General features: G+C 37.6%; 1 protein-coding gene across 2 annotated transcripts in view; it reads left to right on the forward strand.

The window, feature by feature from the left end:
* Positions 1–24,196, forward strand: part of LOC139149912 (LDL receptor repeat-containing protein egg-1-like) — a 46,872-nt gene that overhangs the window by 16,576 nt on the left and 6,100 nt on the right. Inside the window, exon 2 of one of the 2 annotated variants that reach the window (XM_070721960.1) lies at positions 21,758–21,886. In XM_070721960.1, the coding sequence (XP_070578061.1) occupies positions 21,758–21,886 (129 nt within the window). The remainder of the gene's footprint in view (positions 1–21,757; positions 21,887–24,196) is intronic. The other variant, XM_070721961.1, reaches the window with a different exon arrangement.

Here is a 24,196-nt window from a genome sequence, read left to right on the forward strand (position 1 = left end):
AAAGTTTACTGTCATAAATATTGTTTCCAATACGGTTTCTGAAGGTATAGCCAATATCCAGAGTATGCTAACCTGTCTTATAGTGCTTCTTCTCCGATGGTGCACATTTGGGTAAAGGAGGTAGGGTTTCACTCTCAATATTTATATAGAACACCATATGACCAGTGGATAGTGTTGCATGTAATATTCACACAATTCATTCTGAGTCATACGATATGACAGTAATTATTCAAACAGATGTGTCTTTTAAAGTGGTTAGAGTATCTTACTTCCTCGGTTAATAAATTAAGACATGGGCACCAAAGAGCACACAGCGGGGGCTTGAGTGGCCGAGCTCATATTGATACAGGTAATTTAAGTCGGTTAAAGATGTCATGTACGGCCTTTTCATTCCAGAGAAAAGAAGTACACAGTGACCTATTTCTTCGCATTCGTCTTTTAACTCCCTTCAAAAGTTGTTTATGAAAATAAATACTGCGAAAAGTGACCGAGATTTGTATTCCGTGACTAGCATTCTACCCCATGCCATCACAGAAATGCACGAAAGTTACAGGTGTCCTTGTATATCTAAGAGAATGCAAATATTCTTGATACCAGTACACAGGGGCAGATTGGTATGCCCAAATATCAATCGGACCGTGTACATCTATACGTATACCTAATGACAGTTTCAAGAGGAATACCAAATTCCAATTTCGCACTAATGCCAAAGCAGATCATCGAGCGATGATGATGCAACCCTCCAACCCAATCGTATAGTTAACAGGGACTATAGGCTCCTATCGGTGCCGAGTTTCTGTACCCCGGTACGGCATACCCATTTCAGCCTACACAAAAATATGCTTTTGTTGATGTTCCTCTAATTAGGTACTAATCAAGACTTCATAAGAAATGATTACGTAACATAACGTAGATAGAAAAGTGATATTGTTCCGAAAATATTAATAATCCGATATTGTTATCAGAAACACATTCTCTGTGCACGATAACAACACAGCACCGGGAGTAGAAATCCTATTGGTTCGTTCATGCAATCCACAAGAAATGTATAGACGTATAGATGAGCAGACCGATCGATCTATCAATCGATAGATGGAAACAGACAGACAGACAGGCAGACTGATAGATAGATGGATAGACAGATACGTATCAGATCGTATCTTCGCGAAATGGTACTCCCCTAAAAGAGTTTCACATAAGATTAATGCCCGATGCTTGTATAAAAATTGAAAATATAAAAATTTGTGTGAGTGCGCAGTGTTCTGTTGGTTGCTTATCGAAATTTGTACATCATCTATTACTTGATAAGGAACAGGTCAGTTTCTTCAGCCTGGGGGGGGGCCGGTGGATTCATGGGGGGGTTCACCCTGTTTTTGACTTTGGTGATAGGGGGGTCACCATGTTTTTGAAATGCCCAATAGGGGGGGTCAGTGTGTTTTTGAATTTTGACACAGGCTCATCATTGCCTAAAATGCTAGTGTCAGCCACAAAATTCATCATTCAGTTGTATTTTTCGACGCGCCCTTCGGGCGCGTAACTTTAATAATCAGTCATATTGTTCAGCACGCCCAACTTAAACATATCAAGCATACATACATCAGAGATATCTGTATGTTCAATATTTTTCAGCGTGCTCTTCAAGCTCATTACTTTAATATATCATACATTTTTCAGCATGCCCTTCAGGTGCATGACTTTAACATACAAGGCATATATATCAGAGATATCAGGATGTTTCATATTGTTTGGCGCGCCCTTCGGGCGCCATACTTTCAGAGATATCTTGATGTTTGCTAAGTGAAAGTGTACCATTATGAAATCTGCATTTCATATGAAAAGGATGACAAATTCCTGATACTTTTCTGTTCTTTCTGTGAGAATTCAGTATGAGAAAGCAACATGCACAAATATTTCACAATATATATTTGATACAGTGACTTATTTTAGAGATAGAAAAATGACAAGATATCTTTCCTTCTCATTGATGCAATTATTTTCCTTTGTTTCATAGGTTTTCTGTAGAAAGATGCTTTTTTATGAACAAAATAACAGTTAAAAAGGCAGTTTTTGTCATTATTAGCTGTGCTTTTATGGTTTCAATGTTACACAAGAAAAGGTCCTCTCAGACACTGTACACATCAGATTTGGCTAAAAAAGCTCTCTATGGCTCCTCAGTAGAGTTAAAGGCGGAGCCTCCCTTTAAAAGGGCGCCAACCTATAGCGGCGTTCATTGTGTAAGTGGACTCCAAACAGGCAACATGAGGACACACGCTCCAGAAAATGCCACTTTTTAGTTTTTTCCGACCGCAAAAACGCTGACAGACTGCCAAGCGGTCAGCATGAAGCTGCTGCCGATCGAGCTCTGTGGTTATATTCAAATTCTAACGTAACTGGAAGACGTTTTTTAAGGAAATTCGAGTTTGGTGCTGGGGAATAAATGACCGTTTGCAATTTGAACCGACCGTCAATCAAACGGTTATATAAGCTCTATTTGCAGGATTAGCAAAAGGTGACAAAAGATTGAAATCAGTTTGTGTAATTAATGTAATAGAAATCAAACATCGCACTGGCCATGTGTTTGACTGGGAGGAGAACTCCACTAATGCGAAAACCTGGGATTGAAAAGTGCGGCTTTAATTGGATGGTTGGCAAGTCTTAACACCCATCAAAGTTTTTGATTCACTGCTTTTTCCTCTTTGATATTAATGATTGACATCCATTTCTGTACAACAGTTCAGGACATCTGGTTAAGCAGAGAAAGTGTGAAATACATTCACAGCTCATTCAAAATACAGCTCATTCAAAATGTACTGTATTTAAACTTTAAGATTGACACTTTGAAATTCCTATCTTACAACTGACATGTCAACAATTACACTAAAACATAGAATGACTATTTAAAATATAAATATATATAAAATGTAAAATATAATATATATATATATATATATATATATATATAATTTATGTCCATCTTTTGTTTTACCTTTGTCACGCCCGGGGGGGGGGGTGTCACCCTGTTTTAGAAATTTGGAATAGGGGGGGTCACCCTGTTTTCAAAATTTGGAATAGGGGGGTCAGCCACTTTTTGACGTCGGCAAAAACTAATCCACCGCCCCCCCCCCCCCGGCCGAAGAAACTGACCAGTCCCTAAGGAACAGGTTGGTGTTTGTAGGTCGCGTAAATGCCTCCACTGAAGTGCTGGTTATGTACGCACATTAGCAGATCGTGATACCGAGCACTCAGAGCGCCCACAGTACGAAGATGGATACCATAACCCGTAACGAGCCGGTTTTACTTTGAGTATGTGGATTTTCCCAAATAAATACATAGCATTTCAACGGACGAGTTGTGAGGTTTAGTCGCCTACGATATGCACTAATTCGTTTACGTGCACACCAGGTAATGTTGTCACTGTTGGGTAAACTCTATACCCACACCCACATCTCAGCAACGAAACGCCTCCACGGAAGTATAAATTCAAAATAACCTGTGACATGAGAGCTGAGTACAATGTTTTACATTTCCTGTTCAATACCATCGTCGTATATACCGCGCAGAACGAGAATCTAGCTGATTTGATAATCTTGACGTTTTCACATGAATGTTGTTATAGTTGATTTCTTTGATTAATTATGCTTCGCATTTGCGAGCGCGGGAATGGCGTCGCGGAAGTTTTATCAGCTCAATGTAAGGCAACACTAGGGAGGCTCGTAAGGAGAGTGCTTGGCAAGATACATGACCATTTTCTCAATAACTGTTTCACCCGGCTGCTCTTTAAAACCATTTATTCTATTCCCGTGACTCTATTGGATTACGTCAACGAAGAAGAGTACAAATACATTGAACATAAATATCGCCCTTCGGAAGCCAGGGGACATTTGGTCTTTCGCTCCTAAAATGCGTCTCAATTTCAACAAAATGCTAAACGTTTAAGCGCACGCAGTTATGTATCGGTATTCAAACTTGTTTTATCAAGTAAAGGTGACTAGTTACTAACGACTCCGAGCAAGTACATGTGGATTTATAAAGATCCCAAACTCCAGACCACATGACCATGTTTATCTATGTATATATGAGTTTTGTCGAAGCGTTTGCGTACATTCGCCGGTCTTTGCAGACAACTGAGAGTGAGTAAAAAAGCGCGAGGATATGGCCTCCAATTCAAATAGGGTCAACGGAAAAGCAAAGCCGCCCACTCAATAAAAGGAACGAGGTTCATTATATCGTGTCCAAGGCGCGCTGACTCCTTTCTCTGCTCAAGGAATGGCTCCCCAGCTATATTCTCTGCGCTAGCGTTCCGTTGAAGCACGCTACGAATTGCGGGAATGTTTTCCTTTATGGCGGTTCTAACGTCAAATGCCAGACGCCCGAGGAGAGAGTGGTTATTCAGAATACAGTTCACAGAGACGGAGGTGATATGCATCAAAATTATATTCAGAATTAGAGATCAAATCTTCCTTTTGTCGTGTAAATATTTCAGTCATGGAAATCAGCGTTAGACTTAGCATAGTAACGCTTGTAATGGGAACATCTGCGTTTCTGTAATCATTTTATTGGAAGAATTTTATTTTGCACAAAGGCAGGAACGTCGATGTCGTTAATGACTGAAGATAAAATTGACTTGTGATTACGTGCATACGTTCATACACACATGTTTGCAGCGCGCACACACACACATACACAGATATATGTGTATATATATATATATATATATATATATATATATATATATATATATATATATATATATATATATATATATATATACATATATATATATATATATATATATATATATATATATATATATATATATATATATATATATATATATATACATATATATAAGGTTGCCGCCTTAGTTTTTCGAAATTCGAAAATTTTATTTTCCTGAATAGAGTTAAGTTAAACACAGGGATGGCGGCAATTTTAAATTGTAAATATCGGTAAGTCTTGGGTTATTTGTTTCTAGTACCAAAATTTGCACGGAGACCTCTGATTTTTATTCTTGATTTTGAAAGATAATGGTTGAAAGATTTCTTAGGGAAACTTTGAGCAAAAGTTTAAGTCTTTCCCTTTCGAGGCGCATACTACCTTAAACATATATTGATAATTATTGATTATGCAGTGTTTCTATGACTGTGTACTACATATATATTATCATAATATTTGTCGATAAAGGTAAAAGACGTATACGAAGCAATTTCAACAGTCTTAACATTTTCTGATCGGCAGACCTTATTCTTAATGTGAGTCACATACTGATACGTCGTTAAGACAAATTTGAAATTCTTTAAGAGCCAGTAATCGATCTGCTAAAAGACCAAGCTTCGGGTACATGACGTGGTTCAAACGATTTCAGTGTGTGTATCTAGCGTCGATATCTCTCCCTTGGAGTAGACGTACTCTTATGCACTCTCTGATATCAATCTTAACGTGTGTATTTGTCAGGGCTATCGACCTTTATCTGCGACCTCGACGTTACTGGGACGCTTTCTTTTTACTGACGGTAAGAAGAACGCGGAATCCCCGATAAAACAAGCTACGCTATATCTGATGTGGAACGTGCGCGAATTCGAAAAATACAGCTCTACACTTACACTGGTTAACAGCAAGTGTGACGTCTTCACATTCATTCGCGTATTTCCGACTTTGCCTGTCTGAATGTATGGAATAAAAATCCACATTGCGTAACCATCCGGCACGGATTCTGCATCAAATTCAACTTTACAAGCACAGTCACAGCATTTGAAACGACCTGCAGTGCATCTCACTAGGTAGTTTTCACGACCTCAGTCTGCAACAGACGATAGCAAGATACCAGTGTTTACCTGCATGTGTTCGCACACATCATCCCTGGACAATGCGAGGAAAGCGACATCTCCTATAGGCTGTGTTTCTTTGCCCCAAAAACTTTACAATGCATGACTATAACACTAATAACATTCAATCAAGAACGGGGCACCTGGAGAACAGTGGATCCAGTACTCGCCGGCGAACTAAAATACATTTGCTCATGGAAATTAGCTTTACTCTTGACTGAAAGGGGTAACATGGTATGGGCAAGGGTTGTGAATACCGGCTCGGAATCCTAGGTGAAATCATTTAAAAAAGAAGGCCTATCTTAGCATATTGAGACACAAGAATGTTTGTACGCGCCTGTCAGATGGGCAGCAGATACACTCCAGTGAAAAGGAAAGTAATAAAATTATACGGCACAACACTGCATTTTACGCCCCGTAGCAAATATTTCAGGACCATTGCCACTATGTCGATGTTCCTGATGTGAACTGTTTGTACTGTTTCTTGTGTTGCATTGGTTTATATTGTTATTGCTCAGAGTGCAACAACATTCCTAGAGTAATTCATGCCTAAAGTACGCAAGGTGGGATAGTTTCATGCCGAAAAATATGCTGACATAGTGCAACATACTGTTGAATTTGTACTCGACTACAATCTTGCAAAATCGAGTTCTAATGAGTTTCCCAAAAAAGAGCAACATGTCACCATCGCTATCACAGAGACAGTCAAAATCTATCAATCTGGGAAACGCGATCTCTTTAGTAATAGTAATAGTAATCGGATATTTGTCTCGGAAAGTGAAATATCAGAATTCCCTGATTGCTTTCCCTTTGTAATTCGGTAACCGCATTCCGCTATTTAAATCGAAAAGTCCGCTGTCATTGAAATTGAAGATGAGCTGAATGACGGCGTAATGCGAGTAGATTGGAATTCAAAGTGGGAAATCGCCCGCGTATAACGGTGGCATCTTATTAGCTATCGGCGATGGCAAATTGGCGTAAATACCCTAGCAACGTCCAGGGCGAGTTCATCAGTTTTACAACTAAACCAATAACTTGGGTCAGTGATTTAGCCAAATAATCAAAGTTAATCAAAGTTAATCCAAACATCGAGGTCACTCCTTTCAGCGATATTGAAAAACAAAACTGATTCGAGGGTTACAGCCATGGTTGTTCTCTAGAGTCTTACCTCTGCTTGGTTTCAACGTATTTCTGCAACTAAGTTTAAGATATGCACTTCTAAGAGACTTTGCTGGATATATTTGATACGATTCGTTTGGATATGAGACGGGCTTCAGACAACCTACAAAAATCGTACCCGGCGGCTGTATTCCATCCCCATCGCGCAGAACGGAAACCCTAGGGCGTGCCATTCACTTTTTCTGAAATTACTGGCCGGTTGAACTTGGAGCTATCAAATGCTCTGTTATCCACGAAGGACTATAAATGCCCTTGATTGCTTTCTCCTTTTCCGTTAGCACGCAGTTGTACAAACATCTCCCCAATAATCGCTGGCCATATGCTCGGCTCACCCAAGACAAAAACGGAAAGGGTGCGCCGTCAAACAAAGTAGTACTTATTATATTGGCATGCAACCAACTGATTGCGTTTACACGTCGAGATGGACGACCGATATTGAATATTTTAATCTGTTGTATGGCAGTGTGTGCTATATGTGATTAAAGATAGCACCGTGTGTTTTGGAACTGCTAGAGGATGAGAGAATATGATAAAATCAATAATGCATATTTCCCCTAACGTTTGTATCTATCATGTGTTGGATAGGCAGATAGGTAGGTATGGGGAAGTGTAGCTACGTATGGCCTCCGTCCAGAAACAATGAGACAGGCACAATAAAAGTACGTGATAACGAACATATATTTTCCTCGGTCAAATTTTAAGGCCACAAGCTTATTGATTGTTAGGAAGACTTTAGTTAGAATAGATTAACTGGCGAAAATGATGGTTTGCGTGAGGAAGTTTAAAAGTTAATAACACGAAAGGCGTCCATGCATGTTTAAAATGATGAAAAGGATGGCAGATTTCTCACTCGTGTTGCACAGATACGACGGTCGATAAAGCGACTCAGTCATTCGCTGGAGACATCATTTTTGTCACTCATGTAGGCCAGTCCTCTCTTGAAATAGCCTGACAGACAGCTTGAAAAACGTAACATTAGTTCAGGTTACAGGCAAACCAGTTAAAGACTATTCCAATGTCTTCCTGCTCATGAACTTTAACAAACTACAAGCCTATGGTACATACTGTAACTTAGTTTATATTTTGACACTGATCATATATCATTGATACCTTACTATTATTTAACTTCATGGCATATTTTTAGCTCCCATAGCCATATGTATATATGGCAATGGAAGCTATTCTTATAGGCTAGGGAAATGTCTGTATGTATGTATGTCTGTATGTCTGTATGTCTGTGTGTCTGTATGTCTGTATGTCTGTATGTCTGTATGTCTGTATGTCTGTCCGTCAACATCAAAAACTCCAAAACCGCTGTACATTTCATCTTGATATTTGGTGTGTACATGGATGATGGGCTGTAGATGAGATTTTGTACAAATGAAGTTGTCATTGCCAAAATATGCAAATTAAGTGAAAAAATGTAAAAACAGTCAAAATTGAAAAACTCAATAACCACTGAGCAGATTACATGAAAAATTAGCATGTAAGTACTTTGGGCTGACATGAAATGATTGTGCACATCTTGGGTCAGTATCTTGGACTTGGTATTTTTCATGATTTTTTTTTGTAATTTTCTCCCATTTTTGGTCAAAAAATCTCCTGCTCTGAAACCACAAGTCCGATTGATTTGAAACTTGGTATGGAAGTGCATAGGAGTGACCTTTCCCAAATTTGGGCAAATCGTGGTGAAATTTGCATATTTTAGTTTACACGTCCATAGACTCCCATGTATAAGGCAGATCTCCATAGACTCCCATGTATAAGGCCACGAAAAATAAAAATTTAGTTTCTCATCGTATTCATATTGCAAAAAGGATGCAGTGACACAATTTTTAGTCCCCACGGATGAAGTCCAGTGAGCTTCTGTGCTCTCGCTGTCGCTAGTAACGTTCGTAAATTACGAACAAAAATGAAAATTTACGAAAAAAAATAAATGCCCGATCGGCCATTTACGAATAATTTTGTTATTTTTGAAGCCTGATTTTCGGTTAAGATTATGAATTCCGGGGAAATACTGTCATATCTCGTCTTTCAAAAACTACTCTGCCCCTATCATCGACGCATTGACATATAGCTTTGGACTTTGACCTGTGCTAACATGAGCATGCGCGAAAAGGTTTCTAGATCCCCAGGTCGTGTACTCTCATACTGGTGTGCCATGCATTACGGTAGTTTCGAGACACCCAAACACTCACACGCTGTCAACTTTCCGAATGGACGGATGAAGCGGATCGAGGGAAGTGGGCAGTTACAAATGCTTTAGATGGATAGTATCCTCAGCTGGGAAAGAAAGTTAGGGATAAAAACGGCAACTGATATGAAAAAAATTGGAAACAATCAAACCACCGAGAGGAATCAAGAACAGTCAGCCTGAAAGAGTGTCGAACTGCAGTCCGGACCGCGCATGGTTGAACGACATACCGCAAAGTGTTTGTCTGTGCATTGAGGCAAAAGCGAGCCGGAAATCTTAGCCGGAAATCTTATTGTCATAGATTTGTCATTTGATGATATGCAGATTGAATTTTTCTTTGAAATTTCCAATTTTAATAGGTTTCCTTCAAAATATTTTAAAGAAACTGTCTGAGCAAGTGTTTTGAATACTGATAGTTTTCTCTAATGCTCCAGAGACAATGCTGTGCACAGTTGCACCGTACGACGAAAGTTTATCCAGACAAAAAAAAATAATGATCATCTGCAGCGTTTTAAAAATGTGACTGTCTCAATGAAAACATTAGCAGGATCACCAGTTTCAGTTTGCGGACGTAAATTTGCAGTTACAGACTGCCAAATGTTCTGATCAGTGGTTGTCTTAAAAGAATTTTAGAGCTGAACATGGCATAATTACTGCAGCTTATAGAGGCACCACCTAGTACCTATGGATGACATCCATACTTTCAAGGTAACAGAGCTTTCCCAATATGAAAAACAGGGGACAGATTTTCTAGCATCTAAAACTTGTGCAAACACTGATAATATTAATGACCACTTAATATATTAATATATATAATAATCAACCACTGAGAAATAAAATAATGATAAAGATCGATTAATTGAATAACATTCATGGGCCGGTTTACCAAAATGACACACCTTATTGAGACAAGGAAGAAATTTCAATGTTACAAGCATTTATGACCATGATGTACTGTGTTATGCAATGAATCTTTTGAAATGCATATCAAAATGTGAGTGTTAATCGTCACAAAAAACTAAAAAGGAATTTTTCATTTGCCTCTGTCTCTCATGAAATCAGTCATCTTTTCTATCCCCTTAAAATCATTCATTGAGTACCAGAAGTGCTTGTTGAAAATTGGCGAGCTCAGCATTACATAATTTGTGCTTACTAATATTTTTTGAACCCAATTCGTAAATTTACTAACAATTTTGAAAGGCCAGGGAGAGCACAGAGCTTATAGATTGGGTCATGTCCGTCTGTTCGTCCATCCGTGAGTCCATCCGTTCACGCAGATATCTTGGATATTTTGACAAAATGTCATGTGACCTTGATGACCTTTGATCTCAAATATACATATTTGTCCATAACTCAGTAACCACAAGTGCTACCACCCTTCATATATGGTATGATGGGACAGCTTGTGACGCCACATATTGTACCTCATTAATTATGCATATATCTAATTTTGAGCAAGCCAATAGAGCTAGAGGTCTGATTTTTGGTATATAGGGATAACTTAGCAATACAATTTTTTTGACAAAATGTCACGTGACCTTGGTGACCTTTGACCTCAAATATACATATTTGTCCATAAATCAGTAACCACAAGTGCTACAGCCTTCATGTATGGTATGATGGGACACCTTATGACGCCACATATTGTACCTCATTAATTATGTGCATATCTAATTTTGAGCGAGCCAATAGAGCTAGAGGTCTGATTTTTGGTATATAGGGATAACTTAGCAAAACAATTTTTTTGACAAAATGTCACGTGACCTCGGTGACCTTTGACCTCAAATATACATATTTGTCCATAACTCAGTAACAACAAGTGCTACAGCCTTCATGTATGGTATGATGGGACACCTTATGACGCCACATATTGTACCTCATTAATTATGTGCATATCTAATTTTGAGCGAGCCAATAGAGCTAGAGGTCTGATTTTTGGTATATAGGGATAACTTAGCAAAACAATTTTTTTGACAAAATGTCACGCGACCTCGGTGACCTTTGACCTCAAATATACATATTTTTCCATAACTCGGTAACCACAAGTGCTACACCCTTCATGTTTGGTATGATTGGACACCTTATGACGCCACATACTGTACCTCAATAATTATGCGCATATCTCATTCTGAGCGAGCCAATAGAGCTGGATGTCTGATTTTTGGTATATAGGGATAACTATAGGAGAGAAATTTTTTGACCAAATGTCATGTGACCTCGATGACCTTTTCCCTAAAATATATGTTTATGTCAATAAATAAGTAACCACAAGTGCTATGTCCTTTGTATTTAGTAGGATGGGAGACCTTATGACAACACACGCTTTACCTCATTAATTATGTACACATCTAATTCTGGGCAAGCGAATAGAGCTAGAGATCTGATTTTTTGGCATATAGGGATTAATTAGCAATATAATTTTTTTTTCAAAATGTCATGTGACCTCCATGACCTTTGACTTTGATTATACATATATATGCATATTTCAGTAACCACAAGTTCTATACCCTCCAATTTTGATAGGATATTAGACCTTAAGATGTCACATCTTGTACCTCACTTATAATGCGCATATGTATTTCTTGGCTGGCCAATACTGCTAGAGGTCTGATCTTTTTTCCCGATTTAGAACCATAACTTAGACATGCCTCATGTGTTTCAAATTGGGAACAACAACATAGACCTATGTGCCCATAGATCTCAACATATACACCGCAGTGATACTTCTTAATGACCACATTTTCCTGCCCCATCAAGACTAATACTCCTATTACAAGTGGGGACTATGTCATTGTAAATGACTTGTTGAGTTAATGGTTGTATCACAGTATTCGATATATCTAATTCTGTATTTTTTCCATTTATATTCTGAATAATTACATTAAACATATTTCACTGTCTCCAGTACATTTCATTTAAGTATTTTCACTTCATGCACTTTATCCCTTTCACACATGTTCAAATATCTGACCAGAGAACAAACACTAAATAGTCCAGGATGGGAGCTACAGTGTCATTGACGCTATTTTTTAGGAAGGCAATTAAGCTGGTACAAGGACAGCTAACTATTTTTCATTTGGAAGTATATATATGCAGACTCTGTCATCCAACTGCCCTGAAAGAGATGACTGTTAGGTAATTAATTCGCAGAAAGTACAGAAATGTGCAAATGTCATTATAGCTACAAGTAAACGAATTCATTATCATGTCGGGAAAAAAAATCTGGCGCCATAATGTTAAATCAAATCTGGTCGTTCCTCCCTGTATCGCAGATTTTAACTCGGTAATTTTTTATTTTGCGCAAGTGTTTTTAGTATGAAACATGCCTATCTAGGTTAATTGCTATATTTTACCGTTCATTGTGTAACAATGAGGGATAATTATTTTCACTATGCCCTGCAATCAGGTGCAAATTGTTTCTAATCAAATAATTACATTTCCGAATTCTATTTTCATACAAACAAGTTACCCCTTGACCTTATAATTGGCACCAATATTAAATTTGACGACCATTCTAAAAAGCATATGGGAGGTAGGGGTACTTTTCGTCCAAGGTTTCCATGTGTGGTTAGTGTCTGTGTATAATGTACAGCGTCTCTTGTCCTCAGGCTCCTACGGAAGGAAAGTCGATACTTACGTGTTAAGCTATTAATACGATTGTATATATTGTGCGCTAGACTTGGTTCAAGTTGGTGAATTAAAAAAAATCATTTAAATAGTTTCTGTTGTGTCTCTCCTATTTCGTACAAACATATTCGGAATTTGGCAGCCCATGCGAGGTTTACCCATTGGTTTTCCCCGCCATTGAATGTATTACCTTTGAGTCTGCGCAGTGTATTGAGTTAGTTTCTGCCGGATTCTGTGATTCCGGATGAAACTCCCTTGTATAGCGTTCACCCTACTCATAGCGTCCACTCCACTCACGCGCGGGTTTCAGATGAAAGCAAAATACAAATCATTGCGTTCACTCCACTCAAACGTTCACAAATCACAGACTTGAACTAATTCTAATATTGCACCATCATATTTGCTGAAGTCAATAGATGAAATATGACGTAATGGTAGTGTTACTGTCCATTTCCGTTCTAATTATGCAGAAAGGTTAATGGCAGGTTGTGTCGACACAAACGTACGCCACGCGATTAATTGCAAGTTAATTAGAAGATAACACAGACTAACGCGGGATGATCAAATCAATTAAGAACATCGACAAACAAGTTAATTATTAGAATATCGGAAACACCGGATGGACCCCCAAATCAATTAACAGCGATGACGGTTGTCTCTTTTACCATTAGTTGTTTCTTAGATGTAATATAAGGTTATATGGTGGGGAATCTGGGCATCAGTCCCTGCACCTCACGCAAAATTGGCCATTGAGAGTGTCGCTAGATTATATAATATAACACATAAACCTTTTATTTTCATTCGTAATAAAAACACTTCGACCAAATAAGTAGTTTTTAAGAGACTGTGCGAGGAAAACGTCTTGAGTTGTCTTGCTGTCGTTTTTTCATCATAGTCATTTTGAACCGAGCATTCAGACATTCAAATATACAGCCTCCATTGTTCATGCTTCAGCAAGTAAAAATGAATAATGATAGGTATAGCCCACCACAAAATGTCACAAAATAATATGATGGTTTATATTAACTGTTGTACTGGACACAGTACCCGGTCAGTGCGCGCTCTGAATCTTAGAAACATCCTCCAGGAAAGGCGCCATTTAATACGCTGGTATATTAGTAGACTAAATGTTATAAGAAGCCACAAATGCAATACGCCGGGTATGATGTTAGCTGAATGCAACGAACAATGCGCTGCCCGTGGTGCACATTTAACAGTTCGTTGTGAGTATTGACATATAGCGGCCTCCTAAAATGCACAGATATTACACGGGACATTTATAAGCAAAGAATACAAATGTTTAGCGCGTCGACACAATTTCCTGAAGATGCAGAAAACATGTGGTATCACCGAGGCAGTATTCCGTTGCCATGCCTACCTGAGCAGACGGCATCCAGTGTCCGGTTATTACAAATTTAGCGGAGGCGTGCACTGTGAATTTTTCAACTGAGGACAGGTGCCCCCTCTCGTAAATTCCGATTCATATACAACTGTACAACAGAAAATTCAACGTGGACTAAACCACCCCGTTTGTTCATAGTTGCCCATAGCGCTTGCCCATCTATACTTATTATGACACTCGCTGCTATGACGAGACCGGCTGATTAGCCACGCCGCGGATATCGAAGTTACCGCTGGAGATATGCTTTTAACTCCGTCGGAGCGGAGCCAGCTTCATGAACAGCTTATCTATCTATTCACTGATACAGTGATTAAACGAACGTGGAAGGTCATATGGATTAATCACAGCTGCTATCTTCCTATGATAGAAATTAAACAATGCTACAAATTCTGACGCTTTCCTTGCAGGATTGAACGGGGCCTTGCGCTCTTACGTCTTTCCGCGTCGGCCGAATTTCATTTTCTCCGCTCAACATCTTGAATTGGAGGCAAATGCGCCGGATGTTACGGTCACACAGTGCGTCGGTATAGTCAGTCGGTTCTAATTATATGTTGTGGTATCGATCCATGTCTTCGAGAAAAAAAGCAAACGCCGTTGATTAGAGCGATATGGTTTATAAGGAGGTTTGATGGCAACGGTTTATCTACCAATTATCGAACATTTTCTGGACGTTGGGGCAGAGAATTAATAGGGATGTTATCACAGACTTCTGGTACTGTACTCGAATGTGTTCCGTATTACATGTAATATCGACCCCCGACAGAACACTGAGCTCGTTAGGGGTTCAAGATCTGTAATTTCCATTTAGGGCTATAACTCGCACAATGCTTACAGTTTCATTAGGTCATAACATATAACGTAAAATAACATAACATATCATAACATAATATTACATTTGATTACATTACATTACATAACATGAAGGTTCCATAAGTAACATAGGCCACCGGCCTTTAATGACACACAAACCACCAAAAAATCATTTTCGAGGTCAAAGGTTATAGCTGCGGCTGCCAAAAGAAAAGCACAAAAAAGAACACCACACAGCATTTGTGGTATACATAAGTAATCCCACTCTTGTGTTCTATTTGAAAACTTACTACTCTCATTGACCTTGGTGAATAAATTTTGCGAGACCAAGAATCTAATATTATTTCCGAGTTTTTCGTCAACGCGGTAGACTTTACCATAACATAAGTCGGGGATTGTCTTCGTGTTCAATGAAAGAGATTGTTAGCTATAACATGCCATTAAAATAATCTCCCTTGTTTTCCTCATGAAAGTCTTCATGAGCAATATTTCTCATTTTCTAGCTTGCCGAAACTTCCAAATTGTTTATCACCAGAACACTGCCCTAACTTGTACTGTAACCGCACACGTAAATCTTTTTAACCCTTGGCAGGGACAAAAAGAATGATGTTAGCCAGTATTGATTTCGCAATACTCAGGAGACAACTTGCATGCTTATGTAAATAAAACTGTTCATATTTGGAAAAGTTAGTCACTAACAAAACGTCAAAAAGATAGTACAATTCACATTTGAATTTGCCAGAAATGCGAGCCTGGTCAATGCCATACAAAAAGAAGGAAAACAGAGACACTGAAATTAAAAGCAAAACCCGCAGTGAATACGCGAACACCGCCCATGGCCATACTATTTGCATTGGGGTAGTTAGTACTATGAGAAAGGCAACTTTAAATGCAGGTACCAGATTCTGGCCCCATTAGTAAGGTCGTTTAACTGTTGACTTATACGTTTCCCTCGGCACAACTTGCAATGCTGGTAACGATTATCTCCATGCCAGATGGAAACGGAATGACAGGTATATTGATGTCTCCAAAGTAGATTGTGTGTGCTGGGTATGGATACACTGTGACTCGATTGTACCGCCCAAGGATCTCATTTACAAAAACAAACATAATACGATACAGAAAGAAAACAAAAACGGATGAAAGACAAACACATTTGGTGACTTGGTCGGTACTTTATATTTTCAAAGTAAATTTCGCAACATACAGATTCAACAGGGAAAACACTCAACAAGCGGTGTAACGCAAGTGTGCTTCTCAATTCTCAAAACAACGAATACTCTCCAGCATACAATGTGTGTCGTGCATGTCGGATTTTTCTCAGAAGCGAATAGGTTTCCATGTCATCCTTGAATTGACTTTCGACACGATCTTCGTCCGATCACGTATAAACCAGAAGCTACAAGAGTACTTCTCTTGGCTATATGGTAAAAAATGTCTTCTGCACATGCATGCTTTTTTATCCCTTCGCATCCATTGCATATAACAGGCGAAATGAAACATTTGAAAATAAAGTTCAACGATTTAACACATTAGTAAATAAATAAATACATACATACATACATACATAAATGCATACACACACACAAACATATATATATATATATATATATATATATATATTAGACACAGTGAAAATGACATCTCGTCAATAAACATGAACTCTCACGACATACACTCATCTTGGCGATGTAAATGGCGCCCCTTGTAGAGGATCCTCAATTTCCGCAGACTGATGAAGTCAATTTTCCGGACGGATTTTAGATTGGTGATACACACAACGTTGCATAGTTACTTGAATGTATTATCTTAGGAGCACGATAAGTAGAGGAAGTCCTCCATTAGCTGATGTTCAATGCAATTTTTTTAAATCACGGTATCTCCGGTCTACTTCGTTCCCAAATGAGCAGACTCCGTCATGCATACACATATATAGGCTCTTCACAAATGCTGAAAATTGTCTGTCGTATGTGTATGTATGTGTATGTATGTGTATGAGTATGTATGTATGTATGTATGTATGTATGTATGTATGTATGTATGTATGTATGTATGTATGTATGTATGTTGTATGTATGTATGTAGGTATTTATAGATGTAGGCAGGTATAGAAGATATAGGTGGTAGGTTATATGCGTGACAGTGTGTATATGCATTGTGTTTTTTCCTAAAAAGCGTTTGAACTGTTGACATGCTCAGTAGTTGCTTGTCTATGTTCCAGTGAACATTAAGTAAATATTCGGCAAATCGGATTCGAACTCTCATTGTTCGGCATCAAGTCACTTCGCAGAGACATCATAGTCAAAACCGTTCGGCTAAATCCCCACCCTTAAAACAAATTGTAGTTCAGCTCTGTTTTGATATTATAGACTGTTTTATTTTTTTCGCTATGTGCGTTTGAGTTCTCATATTTTCTCACTTGGATCGTTCGGTCGTACAATTGGCGATCACTCCGGGGTCACATAACCATTGACATTTATGCCTTAAATTTACCCAAGAAAGATATCAAAAGGTCCACAAATTCGGCGTAAGTGTACTTAAACTGTTCAAATAGGCCATTGCCTCATTCTGAAACAAAGTAGTCTTGTAATATTGATAAATTTCAGTTCAGTCTCGTCGATTCATGCAGGTGGTACGTTTGATTACGTTTGATTGAATATGCCCCACCTTGAAATATGATATTCACTTTTTACCGTCGCAGTGCACAGTCAAAAAATTTTGATCTAGTGATGGTGGATTACTAAAAGCAACTGGCACTGGCTGAGAATGCCTTTGTATCGGTACGTGATTTGTCTCGATCCAACCACCGCATCGTATTACTAATAGCATTCCACCCGGGAAATCGCTCGAGATGTAACGTATCTTTGAGTCATAATCTAAACAAACCTTTTTATTCAAAACAACACGAAAAAGTTTGCCATAAGTTGAAAATCGACCGACAGATGCCACACTAGTGTTTCACAAAGTAGCCTCAAACACATTTAGACACTCTTGGGTATTGGTGAAGACCTGATTTTGAGAAGGTATACCTGTGTTTGCGTTATATTTGACTTGCGTAGTATCTTGATTAGACGGGGCCGATAGCCCGGGGCCATCAGTCATTCGGTGCAATTCCAAGCTGGCAACTTGATTATGTTTTCTTTGAAGTGAAGTGTACCCCTCAGCTCAACAGATATTAATATTGTATTTGCGTCAATTATATGGCTCCCGTGTGCAGACCGGAGAAAAGGTTTGTGCTTTTCAACAAAGACCGCGGAGATATATCCCTCTCGGCATTCAGTGGCCAGATTTGTTCACTATGGTTACCACTTTGTTTGTTTTTTTATTTTATTCTGGTATGAAATCTAGATGAAACGCACGGGTGACATCACCTTTCAAAAAGGAAGGATTTGTGAATCTTCTACAAAATACGCTCAGACTCTCGGCACTTACGAATGCATTCAGCTTTGCTCAGATACTGTCATGGACCTTCGAGGTTAACAACATTTCTGGCATATTGCATGCTCTTCTCACAGCAATGGCCTTAATCATTTTTTTCCGCACAAATATCAAGAATATTTGCATATCGACAAAGGTTGTCTGAAATGAAATTAATCAATCGTGTTGATTATTTTGACCAATTATGACATCATGTGTGTGTGTATGTATGTATGTATGTATGTATGTATGTATGTATGTATGTATGTATGTATGTATGTATGTATATATATATATATATATATATATATATATGAATGTATGTATGTATGTATGTATGTATGTATGTATGTATGTATGTATGTATGTATGTATGTATGTATGTATGTATGTATGACAAAGTTTGTCTGAAATGAAATTAATCAATCGTGTTGATTATTTTGACCATTATGACATCATGTGTGTGTGTGTGTATTGTATGTATGTATGTATGTATGTATGTATGTATGTATGTATGTATGTATGTATGTATGTATGTATGTGTATGTATGAATGTATGTATGTATGTATGTATGTATGTATGTATGTATGTATGTATGTATGTATGTATGTATGTATGTATGTATGTATGTATGTATGTATGTATGTATGTATGTATGTATGTATGTATGTATGTATGTATGTATGTATGTATGTATGTATGTATGTATGTATGTATGTATGTATGTATGTATGTATGTATGTATGTATGTATGTATGTATGTTATATATATATATATATATATATATATATATATATATATATATATATATATTATATATATATATATATATATATATGGTGATAACCGGGAGGGCACATTGTATACATTTTGTGTGTATATATATATATATATATATATATATATATATATATATATATATATATATATACATATACATATATATATATATATATATAATATATATATATATATATATATATATATATATATATATATTTATACATAAAGGGCCTCTCGATTTTGCGAAAAACATATAACCTCATTTGCTTTATGATTATTGTATGCAGTACTATTGCCAAAGCTTTACCGAACGTTTTTTATAATCCAGATCTCTTAATGTTTTGTTAAGCGTTTGATGAATTCAGTTCACTGTATGTTCATCTAATAACAATGTGAATGGCAATATGGTTGACACAATGGACTTAGTACTTGATGAAACGTGCGGAGTCATAGCGACCACTTTTGTTTGTCAACGCGGCCATTCCGGTATTTATACCGTAGCTACAAAATTGTTGATGTCCTTGGTTTTCTTTGCGCGCGCATAACACAATTTTCAGTAGTAAGATAATTACCATGACAGATATAGTATAATAAAACTTAAATACAATGTGAATTTATTATTTTGTAAGCCATAACACTCGTCATCTCGATAATTGACCGTGTTGTATTCCTTACACGCAAGCCACTCTTGGTGTATGGGGAAACAGAAATTGAAAAAAAAAATAGTGAATTTTGAAGTTGTTTTAACACAATATTTCTTTTCAGCGACAATCAAAAGTAGTTGACGCATGCGAATTCTGTTCTCTCTAAAACGTAAAAAGCCGTCTCGAACCCTTCGCACTCTCTATTCAAACATGTACAAGAAAAGACATTGAAATGACCTTTTGTGAATTCCTTTCGATTGATATAATTGTATACTCTTAATCATAAAAATGAGCGGTAGACGTCAACAATAATGTGCGAGCATTTTTGAATACTCTTAATTTTCGTACATTTTACGCATGGTAAGGTTCATTGTGCGACACTTCTCATATGTAGATGTTAGTCTTAGTAGAGCAACATGTTTATTGAGTGCCAGAGGTAGTTTCTATGGCATCTTTTCAAGCTGATATCGCACTGTTCCTGAATCTGGACGTAACAACACCCGTCGACCTACATCTTTCAAGTTGTGTTTATTCTAGACAGCTGGCGCTACTTAGGCAAACACTGAAACTCGAAAGCAGATAGTGTATAACTTCAGCTTGCCATCCATTACGCCGGCTACCTTTCTCTCATCTCTCTATCACTCCCTACTACACCTTCTCTTTACACACTTCGTCTTTCAATATTTACGATGCTATGCTTCAAGAATTTGTCTTTGTTCTTGTTGACTGTCATTTTCTCCCTACCCGCTAACTCTCCGCCTGTCTTTCTTTGTGTCTATGTCCTACTGTCTGTCCGTCTGTCGCTTTCTTTAAAAATTTCCTCAGATTAAGTTTAACAGCTTTGCAAAACGTATTGACCGCATCAGTATGCTACTTCACAGGTAAAGAGGGGCATTGACAAAAAAGCTATTTCACTTCATTGATATGGAAGTAAACAAAAACAAATTACTCTAAAAGCAATTTTTTATTGTCGCCGCGACTGCGATTTAGGACTGAAGAGGTCATACTTTGAAGTTTCCACCCCGCTACCAAATTAACCGCCAAAGTATCCCACCTGAAAATCGACTTGATCTTGGCCAGTGAAGATTGCAGAACCATGGAATCGAAGAATATCAGTAGAAAACAAGAAGTCGCAGACAAACGATAATATATCTTCGACAAATCAAATATATCACATCGCCATAAGCCCCTAAATTACGCATTAATCATCAATGACGAAGGGAAAAAACATAGCAGTTTGACAGCACAAAAAATGTTTACATCTTGATGATCAGATACGAAATAGTAATCGATAGCTGAGCCGACAGTTTTTAAGCTAGACAAGATCGATGTCAGGCCGAGCTAGGCGAGAAAAATCTATCGCAGGCTAATTATGATTGTAGAGTTACCTTACGAAATGCCAGCACTGTAATTCGCTGCCACCATTATCCTATGCATTGAACAAATTTTCATAAGGTTTATCTCCTACGTCGTTTCTCAATCTGAGGAATCCATCGGATTTAGTGACGCATGTCCAATTTAACTGCTAACGTAAAATGCGTAAAATCTTTGAGGGTGTAGACAGTCTTTGTAAGCTTGAAAAACTACATTTTCTTTCAAAACGGTAATCTGCTTTGAAAACAATTTGTATACATGACACATATCATAGATACATATCTGTTTCTCAAATATTGATGCAACAATATTGTCGTATTCGCCCTTACTCTCAAGTAGAGTAACCTTCGGTATGAATACAATTAGATAGTATATAATAAATGCCAGTATATAATAAATGCCTGTCCAACAATATCATCAATCATTTAGGCTGTTGAATTTAAGAAGATCGTTGTTTTTCACCTTGATTCATGAAGTCCACTTCTTTCATACCTTTTCAGCAGCGAGAGATGAGTGTTACAAGTGTCCTGTGAACGGCATTGAAGAATGCGTGGTTTGGGAATTGCGCTGTGATGGCGCTGCCGATTGTGACGATGGTCAGGATGAATTGTACGAAACGTGCTACGGAGGTAATGTGTCACATCCATATCACTTCGATAAGGTATAGTTGTCACTCACAGCAAAGGTAACACGAAGTTCATAAAGTAACATAAGGTTGCCTTAAAGTTTATAAATCGGTCAAATTAATGAAAGTGGAATCATTTTGTCATCGGATCATGATACAAAGTGTGCAAAAAAGGCCACCACACTCAGACCTTGAACCGTCCATGTTGTATCATAGCTAATGTCAACTTTGTTCAGCACTTTTCTTTGCACATTAGGCCTAATGATAGGATGTTCTCCCCCGATCCGCTTGATTATGTTCGCAACAGTTTTATGTCCTGTCGCAATGTCCATTAACTCGCTATATATTGATAGAAAGTTGGCACAGTCAAGGTCCCAAAAGTTTTTGTGATTTTGACAACTGCGCGCATCGAAAAACATGCCCTATGTAGATTTTCCTATATTTTCTTGAGTTTTGTTCATGAGACGTTGGTATTGATATTGTTCGGGGTACCTATCATAGCTAACTGCAAGCAGTCATTCTTATGAAGCTTGTTCAATTGAGACAGAGTAGATTTCCGACGGCTCTTTCGCAGCGGTGAAGTGCTCATCATGCTTGTGGTTAACTGAGGGTCGGCGTATTAACATAATCGCTCAAGGAGACGGAAATGCCGCGCTGAAGTCTGTCCTCGTAGTCTACTAAATGTGGCTTACAGAACTGCTCTTAATATAAAATCTGGAAACAGTTTCTATATACCTTTTTTGCCGTTCCGCGCCGCCTGACCTAACACATATATATGCCTTTGATTAAATGTTCGCCATGATTTCATATTTTCAAAAGCCAAAATGTCTCACTGGTTAGAACAGAAGAATCTTCCTATGCTAATATTTAATCTGGCGTGATGCAACATACGAATCATTAATAATGATATGTCTGGCTATCGCTGGTTTTTTACAAGACGTCCATGGAGTTACTTTAGAAAAAATAGATTACATGTAAAGATTTGTGATCCAATCTAAGACTTCTAGAAAAAAAATAAATGTGCTAGTTACAACGATAATCTTATCTATGACTTTTACATGAAACTGTAGACCACGTATTAGGCGGTGTATCTTTGAACACCATCGTTTTTTTTCTCGTCTATTTATAGACAGAGAAGGTATTAGATTTGAAAACCAGTATGCTGGTGTCAACTTCAACTTCCGTCTGTCAAGATCCGTTCACGTCATGCCATTGTGATGGGTCAAATCATAAACTGTTAGGGGTGTTCATGGTTCGTGTTGAGGTGTAGGAGAACGATTTTGAGCTGTGACAAAGGCACTCCTATTGCTGCATGTGGGTGCAGCCACACCATTCCATTTACAACATACTTATTCACTGTATTGTGTTCAAGTTCCTTATTGTACTGACTGTCATACAAGGATAACATAAGCAACTCAAATCAAATTAGAAAAGGATCAAAACTGTTGTGTGGATTTTGCTGAACATGGCTGATTTTAATATTTCGCCCTATATATTTGGTATCCGGCAAAGGCATATTTTGATGTATAGTCAAAATTAACACTACATTGCTGACAACATATATTACCTTTTCTGCGTGAACTTTTCTTTTTTAGCTACTATAGACTATAGTCTATAGAAGCTATTGGGATGGGTATCCGTCCGGCGTCCGTCGTCAGTCTGTATGTATGTATGTATGTATGTATGTATGTATGTCCGTTTGTGAGGCGTCCGTCCACTCAAATATCTTGAGAACCGCAGTACTTACTGATTTGATATTTGTTGTGTAGATGAAAAATATGATTTTGAGAAACTGTTTTTTTTAATTTTTTGATATTGTTGAAAATAGGCAAATTAATGCCAAAAAAGCTGTTTTTGGTAAAAAATCTTCTTCTTCATAACCGCTGGTCAGACAGCTTTGTTATTTGGTATACAGGTCCCTAGGGGTAACCCAACTTAGATTTGTTCAAATTGTGATGAAATATGCAAATCTGTATTTTTAAGGAATTTTTTGTCATTTTGGTCAAAATTTGACTTACATTGTATGTAATTCTTGTACTTTATAACCCTATCAATTCACCCAGAAAAAAATAATTAATATGATTTTAAATAATTGAATTAATTAGGAAATCATCAAAGCCAAAATAATTTTAGTGTAGAATTATCAGAAAGTTCAACTTTATTTGACAGTTCATAGTGAAATGCTTACCATCTTGGAGGATTAAAACATGTAAAGGCAACTTTCCTGAATCCCAACTTTGACATATTCTGAAGCGTCATTTATTGTGCCCTGTATGTTATCTAAAAGAAATTGCTCAAAATAGTCAATAGAGAT

The sequence above is a fragment of the Ptychodera flava genome, chromosome 14, assembly GCF_041260155.1.
Source record: "Ptychodera flava strain L36383 chromosome 14, AS_Pfla_20210202, whole genome shotgun sequence".
In the NCBI taxonomy this organism is placed as follows: Eukaryota; Metazoa; Hemichordata; class Enteropneusta; family Ptychoderidae; genus Ptychodera; species Ptychodera flava.